The sequence below is a fragment of the Diabrotica virgifera genome, chromosome 8, assembly GCF_917563875.1.
Source record: "Diabrotica virgifera virgifera chromosome 8, PGI_DIABVI_V3a".
Classification (NCBI taxonomy): Eukaryota; Metazoa; Arthropoda; class Insecta; order Coleoptera; family Chrysomelidae; genus Diabrotica; species Diabrotica virgifera.
In genome coordinates, this window is record NC_065450.1 from 49,088,916 (window position 1) to 49,109,461 (window position 20,546).

A 20,546-nucleotide genomic window follows, 5' to 3' on the forward strand; every position below is an offset into this window, starting at 1 on the left:
GAAAACTAGATTTCTAAAAAGAAAATAAATAGCGCCTCCTAGCCGGCATATTACGTAATAGGCTGTTTCCAAATTATAACTATTACATTGCCGAAAAAGAGCTGTTTTCAACAAGACCAAGTTTGCAAAAATCGATTAAGCAGAACCGGACTTACAGCGATTTTTTCATAACAAGGTTCCCACTCACCCCCACCTCTTATTTGCACAGGTAGACTTAAACTTGTGAAATAAAATATGCACAGAATTGTATGAAGAATACGATGATTGGATTTCCCGTGCCCATTCATTAGACAAATTTTGTAAAATTTCGGTTTTTTAATTTTTGATATTCAATTACGCCCTCTAGCGATGGACTTACAATTACGAAAATAATTTCCAGGATTTTCTCGGGGCAACTTTTGTTATAACATTTTTTTCCCCAAAGCTGTAGTATAAACGGTTCCTGAGATATGGCCGAGAGCCATTCTTATTGGGACACCCGGTACATGATCAATAGCCTAGTATTTATTACCTCGTACAGATAACTTCATTTATTGTTTCAGTGATAATTTTATTGTCACTTATAATTATTACACTAGATCTCTGAAATTACCGAATAATTGTATCCCGCGTAACAATTTGACAATTTTATGTCAAATTGGTAATTTTTAAAAGCTCGAGTGTAATTCGGTAAGACTATTTCATGAATAAAACTGTATTTTTAAATCATTTTAACTAATATTTTATTGATATCTTCGCCTGAATATTTGCTCAACCTGCTCATGATGTTCTCTTTGATAAGTTGTAAAACATTAATTGTCATTAATGTCACTGAATGTTAATTTTTGCGTAACAACAAAAGACGAAGAACATCTGTCGCGCTACTTGACGACGGGATATTATCAAAAAAAATTATTGGCATTAATATCACAACAGAGTGAGAATAAATTGACAATAATGCGACAATTTTTCGAAAACTTGTTGTCTGGCAATAGACTATTGGACTATTGCCCAATGACAACAAGTTTGAGAAAAAGTGGAGCATTATTTTCTTATTTTTTCTTACTGTAGTGTTATATTCGTAAGGTTATTTTTTAATACTTACATATAAAATTCGAGTATTTGTATAAAAACATTCAGTGACATTGATCCCAATTAATGTGACACATATTTTTCAACTTGTCAAAGTGAACGCAGTTTAGCAAATGTTTAGACGAAGATATTAATAAAATATTAGTTAAAATTATTTTTAAATACAGTTTTATTCATGAAATAATCTTACCGAAGTAAACTCGAGCGCTTAAATTTGCCGATTTGTGTTCTCCTCATGACAATTTAACATTAGATGCAGAACTAAAAGTTTATTATGGACATTTTCTTAAATGTGACATTTGTCAAAACTAGGAAACTGGTTACAATTAAACAGCAACAATCTACTTAAAAAATTCCCACTGTAATTTTGTATAGTAGAAAATTACCGCTGTAATAATAATCTGATTGGATAGAATTATACACGTGATGAAAAATCTTACTACACGACTGGAAGTTAAAATCACTCAAAATATTCGCTGAAATTTTTATTCTCTAGGTCTATTGGTCAAAATCTCTAAGAATGAAATAATCAGTTTTATATTTCTGATTATTTTTTAATGATTTTAATTTCCAATCGTGTAGTAATATTTTTCATCACGTGTTTAATTCTGTCCAATCAGATTATTATTACTGGGAATAACCTACTTACATTATTATACTGAGAATAATTTTTGGGTATTTTGTTTTTGTTTAATTACAACGAGTTTTATAGTTTTGACAACTGTCACATTTAAGAAAATTAACCAAAATAAACTTTTAGTTCTGCATCTAATGTCAAATAATTGTTCCGAGGGCAATACAGATCGACAATTTTAACCGCTAGAGTGTAATTCGATAAGATTATTGCATAAATTAATAAATAATTGTAACTAATACTTTATTGATATCTTTATCTGAATATTTGCTAAACCAACTCATGCTATTCACTTTGACAAGTTATAAAACATTAATTGTGATAAATGTCACTGAATGTTTCTTTACAAAGACTTGAATTTTGTATGTGAGTACATATTACAAAAGAATCTTTCGAATATCACACGATAGTAAGAATAAATGAAAAAGTAACGCCCCAGGTTTGTTTCTCAAACTTGTTGCCATTCCGCAATAGTCACTCGACCCGTGCGGGCTCCGTGTCTATTGCTAGGCAACAAGTTTTCGAAAAATTTTCGCATTATGTTCAATTTATTCTCACTCTCTTGTGATGTTACTTTTGATAACTGAACTGATGTGCTTTTTTATTTGATATACATAGGTATTTAAAAACTATGTTTACTTACTTGTGACCAAAATGAACCGGTCATAGAATCTGCAATGGATCCTTTTCCTAAACTTAAAGTTGGGGAATTACTACCCGTTTGTGAAGATCTACCACGATTTTCCATCAAATGTTCCTATAACAATTTAAAAAGTCAACAATAATGTTAAAGTTCAGAGGAATGAAATATACACACACCGGCAAAATTAGCCGAACACCTTAAAAATGGGACATGTTTGATGTCACGAATTTATTTCCTAAACCAGTGGTCAGATTTGAGTGATTTTTTTAGTATGTTATAGCCTTATTATTTAAGAATATCGTTGTAATAATATTGTTGCTAGACAGCTAAATATCATTTTATACCGGGTGTAACAATAATACTGTGTTTTTTTCTTAAAGTTTGGAACACCCTGTGGACTATTCTAGCATATAAAAAATATTGAAATTAAAACTCAATTATAGCCTTAGGCTTTCTTACGATATTTCGCGAAATGAACATCAGGTCGTACAACTGCAAAATACACCTAATCAATATTTTTCAAAAATCTATCGAATGGCACCAAACACGTCCCCCCAAGGAGGTGGGGTGGGCGGTTACTTTAAAATCTTAAATAGGAGCCCCCAATTTTTATTGCAGATTTGGATTTTTGACGTAAAAACAAGCAACTTTTATTCGCAACATTTTTTTAAATAATGGATAAATGGCGCTATAATCGGAAAAAAACGATTGTTTCAAATGGAAAATAAATTAATAAATGAAAAGTCCCCCAATATATGGAAAACTTAACTTAACCTTTTTCTGGTTTTAGCACATACTATTCACAATCCAATGGGTCCCCATAACGCTCGAGTAACTGCAAATTTAGCATACTTTCCTCCCCTACTATGAGGATTTATCGATGAAAAACATGGCTAGTTGTTAAAGCCCGTAACTTTTTTATTTTCCAACATAAGCAAATGGATAAAAAAAGAAGATGTTAAGAAAGCCTATTTGATGCTGTTTTCGTCAGGTGTTCTCTGAATGTGAGCGTTCTGTCTAGAGTAACCCCAAGGTATTTCGGGTATTTATTGTGTTTTAACAGCTTGTTATTAAAATACACTCGCAATTCTGTTTGCCAGCTTGTTGTTGAGATGAAAAGCTGATACTTCAGTTTTTGTAGTACTTGGCTGTAGTCTCCATTTCTTAAGGTATTCGCTGAGGATGGATAAGTCATTCGTGAGAGTGATTTCTGTAGTTTCTAAAGATTGGTGGCTTGTTGCAAGGGTCCAATCGTCAGCATATCCAAACTTCCTAGATTCGGTTTCAGGCATGTCAGCAATATAGAGGCTGAAAAGTAAAGGGGCAAGGACAGAACCCTGTGGAAGACCATTGTTAAGTTTCATCTGTCTACTCGTCTCCTTTCCCATTATAACCTGGAAGGCTCTGTTTTTCAGCATGTTGTCAATGAGGTTAATTTTATCTTTCTGCAGGGGATAATACGGGCCAGTTTATATATTAATCCCTGTCTCCAAACAGTATCATATGCTGTTGTTAGATCTATAAATACTGTTGCTGTCTTTTGTTTCTTTTGAAAACTAGCTTCTATAAAAGTGGTTAATGACAGCATTTGGTCCGTACAGCTTCGATGAGGGCGGAAGCCAGCTTGTTCAATGGGGACATTTTCTAGTATCCTGTGACTAATTCTGTTGAGGAGAAGCTTTTCTAATAGTTTATGTACCATGCTGAGTAGAGCTATGGGGCGGTAGTTTTCTGGCTTATCGTTTGATTTGCCCGGCTTCAGAATTGCAATTATCTTTGTTCGCTTAAATGAGAAAGGAATGTTACCTGACTGAAGTATATCATTAAAGAACATTGCAAGCCACTGTTTCGTTTATTTACCACTGTGTATCAAGAACTCTGGTTCTTGATACACAGATAAACCATCAAACCCAGGTGCTTTACCTGATTTCATTTCTTTCAGCGCATGTGTGATTTCAGAAATAAGTATTCTTGCTGAATATTCGGAGTTCGTTCTGTTCATTTGTTTTAATGCCCTTAAGTCTCTTTTCACGTTGGTAGTATGTGTTCGATCTCGTGGAGCTCTGGATAGAGATACTATATGGGAGGAGACCTTGTTAGGAGACATTTTAGACTCTCTGGATTCCAGCTGGTTAGCTCCTCCAATTTTCCGCAACAGGGACCATGCCTGCCGGCTTGATTTTTTTGAAGTCAAGGTTTTCGACAGTCTTTATCCATTTTTGGCGTCTAGCTGTATCGATGTTGTGTAAAAGCTCATCGGCTATTTCTCGGTCACCACTTTCGAGAAACTTCGTGTATAAGTCTTCACATGTTTCAGTCCATCCGGGCACATATTCTTTGCCATACCCCCTAGGGATGGTTTCCTTGGCAGCGCTTATTACTGCACCCACAAACCTCTCATAATCTTTGCTGGTTGGAGGGACCCAGCTCAAGGTCCGGTCTAGTTGTTCAGAGAACTTCTTTCAGTTTGCTTATCCACATGTTGCAAGACACCTATCAGTTTGTCGTGGGTGACTCGGTCAAAGGCCTTTTCAAAGTCGATAGAACACATATATACAGGTTGTTCTATATCCCTACATCTTTGACCTATAACCTGCAAGCTGAATAAAGCTTCGCTGGTTACAAGGTTGTTTCTGAAACCAAACTGTGATCCGCTTAGTCGTACTTCTGTTTTGTTGTAAATTCTCGAGTGCAGTATTCTTAAAAAAATGTAATACATGATTCATCAGACTAAAAGTGCGATACTCGTTACACTGTTGGGCGTTTATTTACAAAACATACATAAGATTGGAAATATGAATGAGACTCAATAAATTATATGATGAACGACTATACAGAGTGAGTCTGTAATTTGGAATAAATTCAATATCTCAAATATTAATTGTTTTTTTTGAAAAATGCTCAGACCCGTCGATTGGTATTTCAAATTGTCCTTTTTGACATACAATAATAATGTATACAGGGTGTCCCAATTTAGAGATATGACGTCATCGTTGATTTTATTAAATGGCAACACTGTCATTTTGATAGCTATTTTGATAGGGTGTGTAAAGTTATACAGAACCGCAAAATATCAAATTTTATTCTCTACCATTTAAAAGATAATAAAAAATAACAAAGTTATGTCTGTAATTTGGAATAAATTCAATAATTCAAATACTAATTGTTTTTTTGAAAAATGCTCAGACCCGTCGATTAGTATTTCAAATTGTAATTTTTGACATAAAATAATAATGTATACAGGGTGTCCCAATTTAGAGATATGACGTCATCATTGATTCTCTTAAATAGAAACACTGTCATTTTGATAGTTATTTGGATAGGGTGTGTAAAGTTATACATAACTGCAAAATTTAAAATTTTTATCCCTACCATTTACAAGATAACAAAAAATAACAAAGCTTTGATTAACAAAAGTAATCAAATAATAATTGAATTTAATTATTTCAATTAAGCAAAATGCTCATAATGTTGCCCATTGACTATTTGACAATAATTAAGAGCAACATTATGAGCATTTGCTTAATTGAAATAATTAAATTCAAATTATTATTTGATTACTTTTTTTTTTTTTTTTATGGCATAGACTTGGGTGTCATTTAGCCAGTCACATTTGATTACTTGTTTTTCATAACTTTGTTATTTTTTATTATCTTGTAAATGGTAGGGAATAAAAATTTGAAATTTTGCAGTTATGTATAACTTTACACACCCTATCAAAATAGCTATCAAAATGACAGTGTTGCCATTTAAGAAAATCAACGATGACGTCATATCTCTAAATTGGGATACCCTGTATACATTATTATTGCATGTTAAAAATTACATTTTGAAATACTAATCGACGGGTCTGAGAATTTTTCAAAAAAAAAACAATTAGTATTTGTATTATTGAATTTATTCCAAATTACAGACATAACTTTGTTATTTTTTATTATCTTGTAGATGGTAGAGAATAAAATTTTTATATTTTGCAGTGATGTATAACTTTACACGTCGTATCAAAATAGCTATCAAAATGACAGTGTTGCCATTTAAGAAAATCAACGATGACGTCATATTTTTAAATTGGGACACCCTGTATACATTATTATCGTATGTCAAAAAGGGCAATTTGAAATACTAATCGACGGGTCTGAGCATTTTCCAAAAAAAACAATAAGTATTTGAGATATTGAATTTTCCAAATTACAGACTCACTCTGTATGAGTAAATACTTGCCTGATTTGTAGTTCCAATTTGTCTTTTTTCCAAGTCGTGGGCAGTTTTCTCTAAGCTTAATTGTTGCTGTAAGTTCGACAAGTCCTTTTCCTTTTCATTTATTGTTTCTTGATAATCCTTTATAACATCGTTTAAATGGTCGATCTTGCTATTAAGTTCTTGTTCACTAATAAGTTTTTCAGTTTTCTGTTGTTGCAACTCCATTTCTAACAACTCCAGTTTATGTCTTGAACTGCTTATTTGACTTTCCATTTCGGAAAATTTGGATCTAAGTTGAACGCACTCATCCTTGATGACTCTTTCTGAACTTGATGACGTTTGTAATTTTGTTTGCAATTCAGCTGAAACAGACAAAAATGTATACTGATGGCCAAAAAAATGGAACACTTTGTATACGGTTATTTATCTGTATCAAAAGTATTTTTTGCACTTGCAATTTTTAGCACTCCATAGGAGCGTTAAAAATGCTACTTTAAGGCACTAGTGCTTTAAAATTTTTAAGGCACTGCTATTAAAAGTGAATTGTCAAATTGTGAAACGTCAAAATATTTATATTTCATTTATTAACATTAATAGTACAACTTACGCAATTTGAAAAAGGAGGTTTAAAAGGTTTTTTAAAATTTAATTTAAACTGTTTATTGCATTTTTAACACGTTTGTAGAAAAAAACTATTAAAATTTGTTAGAATATACAACAATAAAAGTAGATGTTATTCTATAGTTCTTATGATTTACGTATTCACAGTATTCGCGGTGTGCAAGTACTTGGAAGGGGAAACGAGAAACGACCCTGCGCGAGTCGCGGAGAAATATTGCAACTATTTTAAATAATTCATATTGTCAATTGAAATTGTCAAATTGACGTATATTTCATACCTTCTGTCAATGAAGCAGAAAAATTATATATTGCTCCACAATATTGATATGATATGCAATTATTATATAAAGGTAAATTTAATTAATTTTATTTTTCTTGCAGTACTGCATTTTAATAACTAATTTTATTTACTACATACAATTGTTGACGTTTTCATAACATAACCTGAATCTTATTTTTTCTTCTTATTATTTTTTTGGACTATGGCCTTGACAATTATCCAGTAACCAGGACTAATATAATTGGCCAATATAATTAAAAGTGCGAATTTTAGTATAGAGCGTAGAAATAGGGGTCGCTTTGCCGAACTTGCACGGTCCCAATAGGCAGTTTTGATGTAACCTCAAGAAAAATATAAAAATGGAATGTCAGTCAAGTCCAAGTAAAAGTTTTTGTAGGTATTGTCCTGTAATTGAGAATGAATAAATTATAATTGTTGATATATACGCTCTGAGCTTCGCTGGTGTCGCTACTAGCGGATTACTAATGCAACTTTCGCCGGTAATTTTTAAATTTATTATGTGTGTGTGAGATCCTGGCATCAGACAAAATCTATTTGCCACAAAACATGTAAATTCTTAATTACATTAAATGTTTTCATGTTGTCTATTTCTTAACTATACCGCTATTTTTGAATTTCTGATAAAATTAATGATGAAATCTAGTACCGATTTATCCGAGGAAGAAAGGAGAGCTGTAATATTTAGCGGCAATGGACACTCGTGATTAATTAGTTCTTGATACAGAATTGAAGAAGATTGAGAGTTCAAAGAACATTCTAGAAATATATCATTTAGATCACCAATGGATACATTGTTACAACTACAGACAGGAGAGTTAAGTATTCCAATTTTATATAAGTGAGATGGAAAGCGAGCATGGTTCAATTTTAAACGAGTCAATACTGACATTTGTGCTCTATTATAATTAAAGGTGAAATGAGGAATGTTTTTTGGAAGTGTAGGGTGAATACTGAAATAATGGTTTGTAGATTTATTTGCAATTCTTTTGTAATCAGTTTCCCATTTCCTTCTGATATTAGGTTTGAGAGCATTATTCAAATCTTTTAAATTAAATACTTTTCAATATGGTGGCAACTGAGTACTTTTTGCGGCTATATCCGCAATTTCATTACCTTCGACTCCGCAATGTCCTTTCGTCCAAAATAAACGAAACAGTTACATTATTTTGTTTAAAATCCATAATTAATTTTTTAATGTTTAAAATTAAGGCATTTCGGAATTGGTTTATTGGGTGACCGCTAATAGCTTGTAATGCTGATTTTGAGTCTGAAATTATTGCCACATTCGTGCATGTTTGAGTTGCACATCATTTTAGTGCCTTTTCAATAGCAAACGACTCGGCGGTAAAAATGGAACAATAATTTGAGATTCTGTACTTTTCAATATGATTTATGTTTGAAACAAAAAATGCCGAACCTGTATTTAGCTCCGTTTTTGACCCATCTGTATATATTTTAGTTAAGTTCGACCCGAGACCATTCACAATGGATTTTATTATGACTTGGTTTAAGATATTACAATCTGAATACCGAGGGAATATGGTGATAGGTTTGTCAATTGTAGAATCGAAACTGTGTGCATACAATGGTATTTTATTAAGTTTAACAATATCATTTTGAAATAAGTTTGTATCAATAAATGCATCTGCCAAAGGAGGAGAGTTCTTCTTTTTCCAATAATTACTTCGGATACTTTCACAATTATCGTGTAGATGGCGCTTACATTAATTTATAATTACATATTACGATATATTCAAAAAACTTAAATTGAGTATTTAAAACGTAAGTATATATAAGGTAAAAATATACACCACAACTTTGACCAACTAATATTTTTTGCTATTAATGTTTTCAATTTCAATGTTTTAATTTAATCACTTTGACATTTATGTCAAATTTCCACCGAACGTTCACTGATTTGTCACCACTGGCGCTAGCGAAATTTTAAATATCCCCTCTACCTACGAGCTCACAGCGAATAAGACGTTTGTAAAAAAAATATTGTATGATAAACGTGTTAAAAAGTACATTTTTACGGCACTCATGTGAATTGCAGAATTCGTTTCGCTTATTCTGCAAACTTTCACATGCGTGCCTTAAAATTGTACTTTTAACACTTATATCATAAATAACTATTAACTGAAGTTTTTTCGTTTTTTTTTTGGCAAAAAAAATTTAAAATGCCAGGAGTTTAAAGTCATCGGCAATTTCGTCATTTAAATGACTTAAAAATTGACGCATTGTTTTGCTTTAAGGAAAATTTGAAGAAGAATGTGCGCCTTCCGGTTCCTATTTTCCAGCTGCGTCGATCTGTCCAATCTCCTGGTCGTAGATCTCTATCAGATATTGCTTTCTGGATAACACTTATGCCTGGTTGCACCAACCGATCTTAGGCTTAGGACGAGAATAAGATAATAATTAATGCAATATAATTATAATAAAATATAATAAGATTATTATAACATAATAATGGATATAATTGATAATAAGGTAAGAATCAAAAATTATGGTGCAACGTAAGTGATACTTACGGTGGCCCTATCTATAAGCTGAGCTTAGCCAAGCTGGAGCTTAAGGTCTGATGGTGCAACCAGACATTATTCAGGTAGTTTTCGGTCTGTCCCTTTCCTTTATTTCCGGGGGTTGCCACCATTATCAGCTTTGGGTGTCGATGTTCCTCCATTCTTTGTACATGGCCATACTAACAAAGTTGTTTTTTTTTATTTCTTCTATTATGTTTGTTTTCCTATTCATAATATCTCGTACTCCATCATTCGAGTGAGACCCTGGATATGCAGGCCGATCTTCGCCAGAAGTCCATTTCCAGTGCGAGCAACTTTTGTTCTGTTCGCTTATTCAGTTGCCAAGTTTCACATCCATACAGTAACACGCTTTTAAAGATGCTATTATATAGCTGTTTTCTTTTCTTTTGATATGGTTTTTGACCAAAGCAGTGAGTTCAAAGCTCCTATTACTTTCTTTCCTTTCATAATTCTTTCCTCTGTTTCGAATTGTGTCCTTCCACTTTGTTGGATTCTCGTTCCAAGGTAAACATAATCAGAACTTTGTTTCAATAACCATATCATCCTTTAGTTGTAAATCATTTTTCACTCCTCCTATACGTTATGAGCTCGTAGGTAGAGGGGATAATTAAAAATTCGCGAGCGCCAGTAGTGACAAGTCAGTAAGCTTTTACTGGAAATTTGACATAAATGTCAAAGTGATTAATTTAAAACATTGAAATTAAAAACATTAATAGAAAATAATATTAGTTGGTCAAAGCTGTGGTGTATATTTTTACCTTAAATATACTTACGTTTTAAATACTGAATTTAAGTTTTTTTTAATATTTCGTAATATGTAATTATAAATTAATCTAAGCGCCATCTACAAGATAATTGTGAAAGTATCCGAAGTAAGAAATTAATATTTCATTAATAGAATGTTAAAATGATTAGCAAAACCTTTAAAAAAATCAATTACAATTTCATTACTTTTTGGCGTTGTAAATATTAAGCGATAACAATTAAATAATAAATTTAAAAATTACCGGTGAAAGTTGCATTAGTAATCGGCTAGGAGCTCTGAGCATATACGTATACGCTCTGAGCTTCGCTGGTGTCGCTCCTAGCGGATTACTAATGCAACTTTCACCGGTAATTTTTAAATTTATTATTTAATTGTTATCGCTTAATATTTACAACGCTAAAAAGTAATTAAATTGTAATAGATTTTTTTAAGATTTTGCTAATCATTTTGACGTTCTATTGATGAAATATTAATTTCTTACTTCGGATACTTTCACAATTATCGTGTAGATGGCGCTAAGATTAACAGAATAATTTATAATTACATATTACGGAACATTAAAAAAACGTAAATTCAGTATTTAAAACGTAAGTATATTTAAGGTAAAAATATATACCACAGCTTTGACCAACTAATATTTTTTATAGTTAATGTTTTTAATTTTAATTTTAAATTAATCACTTTGACATTTATGTCAAATTTCCGGTAATCGTTTACACACTTGCCACTACTGGCGCTCGCGAATTTATAAATATCCTCTCTACGTACGAGCTCACAGCGTATACACATTGTTCGATCCTAATTTGTATAAAACATTTTAAATTGTCAATATAAATTAAAATAAAATAAGTAAGTATAACATTTCACGGGGGACGAGTAGTTTTTGGAATCGGTAACTCATAACAATAGTCAGAAAATTAAATATCATGTCAATCAAATAATTTCAACGAGAAAAAATATATTTTTGGTGGAATATACGTTCGCTTAGTGCTGTGGAATGCGCTGAAATAAAGAAACTATCAAACCATATTTAATTATTGTGAATTTCCTACAGCAGAAACCATTGTGCAAAAAAGATAGGACATCACGAACAGTTGTTCTGAAGCTATTTCCTTGTGGCATTTTTATGATTAATTATTTATATGGGAAATAAGCCACAATTAAAATGAAAAAAATAATTTTATTAACGTTTCTAATTTTTAAAGACATATCACATGCTATAATTTTTTATGACGGATATTCTTGAGTTGGGGTTAATTTCATGTAATCGAATGAACTATCTTTCAGTAAGTCGTCCCAGGAACGCAACTCATAAAATATTGGCAATATCATTTTAAAGTCTTCTACTTTAAAATGTATAATATATGTCTGAATTGCCAATATAAATGAGTGAGATTAAATAAATTATTAGAAGAATTTTTTTTGCTTAGCAACAACACTTTAGTTTATTTTAGTAATATTTTGTATTTTGACAACGGCACCCGATTTGGGCGTCGAAACGTTAATAAAATTATTTTTTTCATTTTAATTGTGGCTTATTTCCCATATAAATAATTAATCACGAACAGTGCTAAAACCCCCGTTGGTTTTTTACAGTCCTCCATCGAAGAGAAAGGGCCCAGAGCAAACACACATATATTTGGTTTTCTCTATATTGACGTATAGGCCCCATTTTCTATTTTCGAAACAGCCGGTTTGTGATAAATATTAGATCATCTTTATCCTGGGCAATCACCACCTGATCGTCAGCAAAATGTAGTGTGTATAATGTTGAGTCGTCGTTTAGCTGTATCTCCATGCCAGAACATGATTTCCGCCATTTATTCAAGACCTCATTTATATAGATTTTAAACAGCGTTGGCGATAAGCTGCACCCATCTCGTAGTCCCTTATTCACCATGAAGCTATAGGATAATCTGTTGTTGATTTTTATGTTTGCTTGAATGTTGTTATAGAATTTTTGCACTGCTTTTTTTTTAAGTTATATTAACAGGAGATTTTTCCAGGACTTACCAGAATTTACACAGTGGGGCGATATCATATGACTTAGTTAAATCGACGAATAGTAGATGTATTTCTCTGTCTATGGCTACTTTTTTTTCGTTGAGTTGGTTGAGCGTCAAGATGTGGTCGATGCAGGATCTTCCTGCTCGGAATCCTGCTTGTTGTTCGATCTCTAAAGGTGCATATTCATTTTCTATTAGAGTTTTTAAAGGTTTTACATATAAACTGCTAAAGGTGCTGGTTTCAGTAATACAGCGATAGTTCTTGCAGTCTTCCTTGTTACCTTTTTTGTTTATTGGAGTTATCCATCCTTTTTTCCAATTTTCTGGTATGTTTTTTTCATTTGTGTAGTTATTTTAAGGGTATTAATTTGATCAATTTTGCAATTTCATTTTTTATGTTCCGCTGAGATTCCTCCTGGACCAGATATAATAAGTAACTATAATATACCAAATACCTAACTATATATAACCAGATATAATAATAAACTATAATATACCAAATAACTAACTATAATTGAAAATAATCAGATGAAGTAACTTACTTATCTTAAGCGTTAATTCCTCTTCTACTTTTTCAAATGCCGCCAATTTCATTGAATGAGTTGCCTGTAAAGATTCTAATTGCCTGATTAAAGGTCTGCTGACCTCTGATACTGATTGTGATAATTCTTCATTTCTTGTTTCTGCTTCTTCTAATTTTCTCATTAGTTTATTTATGTCTTCCCGAGATTTCTCTTCATTTTTAATGTTATTCGCCTCATACTGTCTTAAAGTTTGTCTCATATCTTCTAATTGTTCCACGAGCTATAATCAAGAAGTATGAAGGTATTAATTATGTAAGAAAATAAAATCAAATTTTTGTCAAATAGTAATCATTTTCAAGTCAAAAAAATTTAAATTAAAAAAAAAAATGAATTTTTGTTTCTTTGCAGATTTTCAAATTTTTTGAAAATTTTATTCTTTTTTCTGTGTAACGTTCTTGAGTTGTAATAAATTTGACTTTTAAATTTTTTTATTATTATATACTTATTTGGGAACATCTTAAACGTTTTTAAAGGCCAGTTTTTAGGAAAAATATGAGTGTCCGGTTTTGCACCCCAGTGTATTGTCATATTGAACGAATAGTTAATTACAGATAATACTTACTTCAGAATTTTGTAACTCTGTAACCTTTTTTTGATTTTCTAAAGTATCCAACATCTGTTCTCTCAACTGTAACTCAGTACTTGTTCTAGTTTTATCTTGAAGTTCCTTTTTAGCCGCATCCAAAGATTTCTTTGTTGTATCGTATTTTTGCGTTAAATCGTCGAGTTGCCCTTTGTATTTGTTAACTTCATTTTCTAATTTTCTATTTTTAGACGTTAATTGGTTAATAGCTTCTATTTGAGTTCTTTCAACTTCGTCTTTAGCTGTTAAAGATTTTTTCAGGCGATCTGACTCGGTCGTTAAACTTTCCACACTCTCCCTGAAAATAATTTAGTCACTTCAAGATTTTAATTGAATTTAAAGATAAACTGCGCGTCGGAGAAAACGGGGGTCCACAAAATTGGTCATTTTTGATGTCTCGAATTTCCTAAACCTGCTGTCCGATTTAAGTGATTTTTTAATATGTAATATTAACAATATTATTCTTATACAACTTACTCTATACTGTAATAATTTAAACAGGTACATTTTCATTGTATACCGGGTGGACCAATCAAACTGTGTTTTTCTCAAAGTTCTCAACACCCTGTGGAATATTCTAGCATTTATAAAATACTGAAATTAAAACACAACTATAGCCTCAGGATTTCTTAACATTCTGTTTTTTGATTCATTCGCTTATGTTGGATAATAAAAAGGTACTTTAACAACTAGCCATGTTCTTCATCAATACAGGGTGTTTCTAAATAAGTATGTACTACAAACTTTAAGGGGCAATTCTGCATGAAAAAATAATGGCCATTTGCTTTATAAACATGTCCGCAAATTCTTCGCTTCCGAGATACAGGATGTTGATTTTTTCTTACAAACTCATACCGGTCATATTACTCTTATGCACGCCTATGGTGAATATAAAATTCTTAATTGCATGTCAAAAAATGCGCAATAACTACCTCTTAAAACTTACCAAATTTCATTTGCATATCTCAACCGGTTTTAGAGCAATAAATAAATCGTCAGTTTGTAAGAAAAAATTCAACATCCTGTATTGAGGAATCGAAGAATTTGCTGACATATGTTTATAAAGCCAATGGTCATTATTTTTTCATGTATAATTACCCCTTAAAGTTTGTCGTACTTATTTAGAAAAACCCTGTATTGATGAAGAACAAGGCTAGTTGTTAAAGTACCTAACTTTTTTATTATCCAACATAAGCGAATGATTAAAACAACAATGTTAAGAAAACCTGAGGCTATATTTGGGTTTTAATTTCAGTATTTTATAGATGCTAGAATATTCCACAAGTATTCCACAACTTTGAGAAAAACACAGATTTTTATAAAGCTATAACATATTAAAAAAAAAAAGAATGTGTGTGTACTTTGTACGCACGTAAGAAGTTATACTTCTATTATGATTTCAACCAAATTAATATACTTAACAGGTTATTTGTATTTTATTTAAATATTAAACTAACTTTCTTTACCTACCACTTTTAAAAAAATTGTATTAAAACGATACCAAAAATATAAAAAAAAAAGAATATGAATCGTCCGGGATTTGAACCCGGGACCTCTTGATCTCCGGTCACACGCTCTACCACTGAGCTATATACCTTTTGCTTTGAAAGGTTACAAGATTTCTCATACATACTGACAAATTTAATAGACCAAGTGAAGTGTACAAAAATACATCCTTTAAATATACTTACTATTATTATAAAATATCTTATTCCCGAGGAAGACAAATCCAAGGACACAAAAATTATAATAAATAATACATTTACTAAGAACACTAATATATCCTTTTATATATTATGACTTATTTGCGCTGACACATACATATCTTGAAAGATTGGCAACGAAATACATACTGTCTGTGTGCGCATGCGCCCGGCATTATACAATTTCACTCTCGATCGTAAAGAAGTATAACTTCAAAATCACTTAAATCGAACAACAGGTTTAGGAAATTCGAGACAACAAAAATGACCAATTTTGTGGGCCGTCCGTTTTCTCTTGATGCCAGTGTATATAAAGAAAATAGATTATTAATTTTTTCATGCACAATAAACACCTGGATAAAAGGCAATACAAATAAACATTTAGATTATGCTTATTCTCTTTGAAGCTCTTCAACTTCAAAGTGGACGATTGTCAAAGTGGTAAATCAAAACCTTATGAAATTCTTACTATATACAGAGTGGACAAAAAATGCTACAAACTATAAAAATGAAACTTACTTTAGATGTTTTATAGTATTCTCATTCTCCTTCTCTTTTACCCTTAACTTTTTGATGATATTGGAATGCTGCAACTGTTGCTTAGATAACTTTTCTCCTTCGTGAATCAATTCTTTGATCGTTTCTTCCTTTTCAGATATTAAACTTTCCATTTCTCCTTTACTAAGCCTACTTGCGGATTCTACCTTGATTTGATCTAATTGTTTTTTATAATTATCCTTTTCTCTAATCGCTTGCTGGAATTTCTTTTCTAATATGGATATTCGTTGCGTGTATTCGTCCGTTACTTGTGACAGATCGGCGCTGTCTAATTGCTTACTCATAATAGTATTTAACTGGTCTTTTATGCTGCTGTTTACTTCTTGAAGTTCAGCGTTTCTTCGATTAACGTCTATTAATTTCGATTCCCTAGATTCTAATATCTCAGTTATTTCTGCGATCTTCTTCAACAGTCTATCTACTTCTGGTGGATGTAGGTCATCACTAATACTTGAGGCCTCTGAAAGTTCTCTGTTGTGCCCTTTGACTTTTTTTAACGTTAGTCTACCCAACAAGGAGTCGCTGCCTTCCATTTTAGTTCTAGTACACGTCTGCTTAGCCGGACTTTGTCTACTTTGTGTACTACTAGAATCACCATTTGGACTAGATATAATTTCTATGTCTGAAGAGGTTGTTGTTTCCAATTCGTCTCCAGATGTATGGCCTGAAGTATGATCTGACCCTATTTTGACAAGATCCGAACGACTCTCTGAGCTAATGGGAGAACTTTCTCTTGGAACAGGATCCACCTAGAATAAAAATTTTGATAACATTTATATTGATATTATGATGAAGAGTTTTCCAGTTAATCGGGAATAACTGAACAATTTGAACTAAATTAGAGAAAAAAGCATGGTTGTTACGAAAATACATCGCGTCTGTATGCTTAATACAATAAATAATAGTTGCGGACTCTTAAGGCTGATTTATGTTACACCGGGGACCGGGACGTGGACGGCACGGCGAGCAGAACAATATAAATCGCACGTCCTCGGCACTTCCCGGTCTCGTCCCGTTCCGCCGTAAGATAAATCAGAACGCAGCATGAAACTGCTGAACTCGGCTACACAGACAGTGGTCTCCAATAGACGTCGCACGTAGTGCTATTTCACATAAAAAGCTTGCAAAAACGAAAATGTCCTTAAAGCAGATAGTTATACGTGACTATATCTAGCCATAAACATACAGTAAACGCCAACGTACTAGAAACATGGGTAGGTACCTAATTGCTTTGCTATGCTTATGGGCTAATCCGGTCCGTTCTCGGATGTGACTTTCATCCCTGTCATGTTACTGTCAAGAAACTATTCAAAATAATTTATTTTTTCTCGATATAAAAAATATATTAGTTAATATTATTATTACTCTGTTTTAAAATAACTTTATTCAAACACCAAGAATATTACAATACTTTAAAACTTTTACAACTTTAACAAAATGACAACTATAAACGTCCAAATTAGATCAGCTGTATTTAATAGAACTGATCTATTATTTGTCAACTTTCTGTGTTAATATTCAGTTTCTATACATTTTCTGACATTCTTAACGTCATTAGACATAAAAATAAACATTGCAACAAGTGAAGGGTCCAGGACTGTAATAGCTCAATGTTCCTATGTGTCTAGTACGGTGGCTCTTACTGTATAATACCTAGACTGCGTGCAATCTAAAACTATACAACCAGTGCGACAGAGAAAAATAAACTGTATTAGGTACAGGTATCTCTTTCTAATCGACGGGTTTTATTCAATTACGTTGGGTTTATCGACCACGTGAGTTTCCCACTGGCTCCGATTTAATAAACCCCGTCTATTAGAAAGATATGCCTGTACATAATAGTCATTTTTCTCTGTCGCACAGGTTCAGAGTGTAGCGAGCAGGTATTAATAGGTATTATATGTATATGTATCTGACACTATCCGCTCCTTAAATAACATAACCATACAAATTTGACAGCTGTCACTCCATAACACGTTTTGACTGCGTTCAGTTTTGAGGTTCTTAATTTTTATTTTATTTATATTTTTAGAAATATTCAAAAAAGCATTAGAAGATGAAGTAGCAGGCATAAAAATAAATGGTCTACCCATATGTGAAATTAGATATGCTGATGATACAATACTAATAGCAGAAAATATTACAGATCTACAAAGAATTTTACATAAGGTTGTTGCAGCGAGTAAACAATTTGGTCTGTCACTAAATATAAAGAAAACAAAATTCATGGTTATATCAATCTACACGTAAATAATAAGACTATAGAACGAGTTCAGAATTATTACTACATAATTACTATTTAGGGACAAACATTAATGAAACAAACGATTATACCAAAGAAATCAGAGTTAGAATAGAAAACGCTAGAAGTGCATTCAATAATATGAAACAAATATTATGTAGTAGAGACCTCAGGCTAAATATTAGAGAACGATTACTAAATTGTTAATATAACTGGTTAAAACTGGGTCATATAACACGTGGTGACAAAGATGAATTACTAAAATTAATAATGCAGGGAAAGAAAAAATGTCCCGGCTAAGAAACCTCAGAGAATGGTTTGGATGCAGCTCAAGTGAACTCATTCGGGCTGTAGTGTCAAAAGTTATAAGAGCAATGATGATTGCCAACCGTCGTCGCAGAGATTGCACGTAAATTTTTATAATTCAAGTGATTTTTGTGAAAGAGGCTGTTATGAATATGCCAGACGAAGGTAAATACTCAATACTGAACTATTATATCCTAGTCAACATAAAATGTTTTTTCATATTTTATGCATGTCAAAAGGAACATTTTATCACGAGAGAATTTTTTTAACCCCTTGTATTCACCTAAAGAAATTAAAAAATAAACCTTAAAAATTAGCAAAAAATCGATATAAAGAGATTCCCGAATAAATATAGGTGTTCCTAGACCCTTTTAAAGATATTTTTTCATTTAGTTTGATGATATTGCATGAGAAAAAAACTTGGGGAAAAAATAAAGGTACTCAAATACGTGGAATATGAATTTTTTATTTCTTCTAGTAAAAAAACGAAAAGTAAAAAAATCCAATAAAAATTTTTGGAGAAAAAATTGTTGAGCGACCTCTAAAAAATTTTCAAGGGCTGAAACGTTCAGGGCCTCGATTTTTGACCCTTCGCTTCGTTATCGAACATATTCGTTTCCTATTTGTTTAGTATACGTAGCGAATACGTTCGATAACGAAGCGAAGGGTCAAAAATCGAGGCCCGGGATCTTTCAGAATGACATATCGCTACATCTTTCCGTCCTACTGTATGGAGTGAAAGTGAAGCCATGTTTAAACACTTGGAAGCCTTTGAGATATACAGACGACTACTAAAAATAAGCTGGGTCGACAGAGTTGGAAATGAGGAGGTCCTTAGACGGCTCAAACAACACAACTATTCAATATAATAAAGGGACGCAAGCTGAAATACCTCGATCACATCATGAGACACTCTGAAAAATATGAAATTTTAGATTTTATCATCCAGGAAAACATCTAAGGCAAATGTGGTCCTGGTAGAACATGAGGCTCAAAATCTAAGACAACGGAACAAAAAATCGACTACATCATTATTTAGAGCAGCTGATCAATAACGGTCATACAACTAGAAGAAGGTAAGCAAAAGAAATTATTAACAATGTTCGTTCTAAAATCACCGAATAAATAAACAAAAACTGGCAGAAAAGAAACTGCTATTTTCACGAAAATAACACTATCACATCAAATTAGTGGGTTTTTTATCGAATGTCATTTGTTTCGAGCTTCTGTCATGTGTCACATAATATTAATATATCTACGTTATACGTCTTTGGTTTGTATCATTGGTATATACCAATAACGTATGACATAGATATATTAATATTATGTGACACATGACAGAAGCAAACAAATGACTAAATGAAAAGCCTTAAAGTAAAAAATTATTGTCAATAATGAAAACTAAACGTGAACGCAGTCATATAAATCCAAACAAACAACAACTAAACGTGAATTTACAAAATGTATGCAGGAAGCAGTATGAAGTGTATCTACCTTAGACAAATACGTCTAAAGGCTGTATGACACTATGCATTTTCTTGTATCATTTCTAATATCGTTTCTGATATCGTTTCTTGTATACATTTTCTTGTATCATTTCTTGTACGTACATTTGTGGCCTGTATGACACTATGCAAGTTCTTGTATCGAAAACTGTATGAAATTCGGCACGTGATTGGTCGAAATTTTGTTTGTCACCCTGTCACGTTACATTGGTATGGTAGTACTGCGTCTACAGCTGATTTTAAGGATTTTATAAAATTTATAAACTTTTAAAAACAAATA

The 20,546-nt window shown here is 32.2% G+C and overlaps 1 protein-coding gene across 2 annotated transcripts in view; it reads right to left on the reverse strand.

The window, feature by feature from the left end:
- LOC126889978 (TATA element modulatory factor) overlaps positions 1 to 20,546 on the reverse strand; it is a 64,812-nt gene that overhangs the window by 17,674 nt on the left and 26,592 nt on the right. For both annotated transcript variants that reach the window (XM_050658767.1, XM_050658766.1), the window contains exons 6-10: positions 16,175 to 16,962; positions 13,932 to 14,250; positions 13,328 to 13,589; positions 6,570 to 6,910; positions 2,349 to 2,462 (exon numbers count right to left, since the gene is read on the reverse strand). In XM_050658767.1, coding sequence (XP_050514724.1) covers positions 2,349 to 2,462; positions 6,570 to 6,910; positions 13,328 to 13,589; positions 13,932 to 14,250; positions 16,175 to 16,962 — 1,824 coding nt within the window. The remainder of the gene's footprint in view (positions 1 to 2,348; positions 2,463 to 6,569; positions 6,911 to 13,327; positions 13,590 to 13,931; positions 14,251 to 16,174; positions 16,963 to 20,546) is intronic.